The 2,171-nt window shown below is 34.6% G+C and overlaps 1 protein-coding gene across 2 annotated transcripts; it reads left to right on the forward strand.

Moving 5' to 3' along the window:
- Window positions 1-252: 252 nt before the first annotated feature.
- On the forward strand, window positions 253-1,353 carry LOC105641286 (Bifunctional inhibitor/lipid-transfer protein/seed storage 2S albumin superfamily protein). 2 transcript variants are annotated; one of them, XM_012225799.4, is made up of 2 exons: window positions 253-1,021; window positions 1,149-1,353. In XM_012225799.4, exon 1 carries the CDS (start codon window positions 309-311, stop codon window positions 1,008-1,010), a length of 702 nt encoding a protein of 233 aa, XP_012081189.2. In that variant the 5' UTR covers window positions 253-308; the 3' UTR covers window positions 1,011-1,021; window positions 1,149-1,353. The 2 variants fall into 2 exon arrangements, with proteins under 2 accessions (XP_012081189.2, XP_089581436.1); XM_089725310.1 differs by having other exon boundaries at window positions 253-1,016.
- Window positions 1,354-2,171: the final 818 nt, after the last annotated feature.

The following is a 2,171-nucleotide window of genomic DNA, read 5'->3' on the forward strand; positions in this document are numbered from 1 at the left end:
CTTGAGTTACTCTTTACGGATAACATATTACAAATAAATAATAATTATATATTTGGAATATAAATACGTATAGATATTGGATTTAAATTAATAAAAGGGATTCATGTATTTGTTAACTAATCATAGTTGCCAACTAGCAAAATTTGGCAGCTGCCTTTGAAGGCTTAGCACATATTCACGTGGTGTGCCTTAAGGATTTTTTGTTTTCTACTACTTCTCACCCCACCGTTCCTATATAACACTGCACTTCTCTACTCTATTATAAAAAAATTATCAGTCTTTTCTTTTCTTCACCAAAACCCACAAAAATGGAGTCCTCCAAGATTTCAGCTCTTCTTCTCATTTGCATGCTTTTCATTTCCTCTGCTGCTCCAATTCTTGGCTGTGGCAGTTGTGGCAAACCACGGCATAAGCACAAAAGCCCTAAAAGACCAAAAACTGTTCCTCCAATTGTTAAGCCTCCAATTAATTTGCCTCCTGTTACAGTTCCTCCAATTGTAAAACCACCAATCACACTCCCTCCCGTTACAGTTCCTCCAATTGTAAAACCACCAGTGACACTCCCTCCCGTTACAGTTCCTCCAATTGTAAAACCACCAGTGACACTCCCTCCTGTTACAGTTCCTCCAATTGTGAAGCCACCAGTTACGCTCCCTCCTGTTACAGTCCCTCCGGTTACAGTTCCTCCAGTTTTAAATCCACCAAAGGGAAGTGGGAAAAAACCTTGCCCATCACCACCAGCAAAACAGGAGACTTGCCCTATTGACACACTGAAATTAGGGGCTTGTGTTGATTTGCTTGGTGGGTTAGTGCACATTGGGCTAGGGGACCCTGTTGTGAACCAGTGCTGTCCAGTTATTGAAGGACTTGCAGGTCTTGAAGCTGCTGTTTGCTTATGCACTACTCTTAAGCTTAAACTTCTCAACCTTAATGTTTATGTCCCCATTGCCCTTCAACTCCTTGTTACTTGTGGAAAGACTCCTCCTCCTGGTTACACTTGCTCTCTTTAGATCCAAGTTAAGTGCGTATTCTCTTCGCTTTGCTTGAAAATTAGCTGATAATTTAATGATCGACTGTCTGTCTTATCATGCAAAAATTCGGGAGTTAAAACCCTAATTTGAGTACTTGAACGATTTATGTTAATGCAGGTTGCAAGAAACGATAGAATGGTGTGGAAATCGACATGAGAGGATGTCGAGTGTACCTTGAATTAATTTTCTTGATTTGTATTTGATGATGTTTGGGTTCTTAATTTGTAAAACCATTTAATTATTGTTGGTATAATATTGTTGGATGTGTGGTGATTGGTCTTCAGACAAGGAAGCAATGCAAGAGATTTTCTTTATGATTTTAGATTCTCATTTTGTTAGTTAGCTTCTTGTTTTGAGCACCTTTTCTTTTTTATGTTTGCATGTGAACTCCTAAAACCCTATCTATTCTATGTTCATCTCAATCATTAATATCTTTCAATTCTGAGCCAAATCATAAGGAATGTACGTATTTTATTTATTTAATTAATACATGTTTTAATAAAATTAAAACCACAAATTTAAATTAATATAGGATTAATTAAATTATTAAGGATGATAACTCTCATTTTTTTTATCGATTCATTTTATTGAAGAGTACTCTGAAAATATAAAAGATTATATTTCTAACACATGCTCTTTCAAGATTATTCAGTTAAAAATTTCAATCTCGATGCGTATAGTTATACACGAAATCGAAAATACCTATCAATTATGCAAAATATAATTATAAAAAATTGATTATTATATAATATTTTTTTATACCCTACACCAAAAAGCAACTGGAAACAATAAATTAAAAATCAAAAAAGGTATTTCCAATTAACACGTATATTAAGGTCACTATCCAAACATAAATCGATCAAAAAATTTCGATTTTAGGGCACATTGGAGAGAAACTAAAGTGATGGTGGTTTTAAAATTCCAATGGACAATTATTAATTAATAATGGATTCTGATGAAACAGTACTGTGTTATATCTTACATAAAAAGATTGAAAAAGGGTAGTCTATTTAATTTCCATGCATGGCTCCAACATATCTTACAGAATTTATGTGGGTAGAGAAAGGAGACACAGACACTCCTTAATTCCTGACAGAGACATTGAAGCAACAAGCAACACTTTCTAATTATTTGAGAGAG

This window comes from Jatropha curcas, chromosome 8 (genome assembly GCF_041381405.1).
Source record: "Jatropha curcas cultivar XTBG-Jc1 chromosome 8, XTBG_Jcur_1.0, whole genome shotgun sequence".
Lineage (NCBI taxonomy): Eukaryota > Viridiplantae > Streptophyta > Magnoliopsida > Malpighiales > Euphorbiaceae > Jatropha > Jatropha curcas.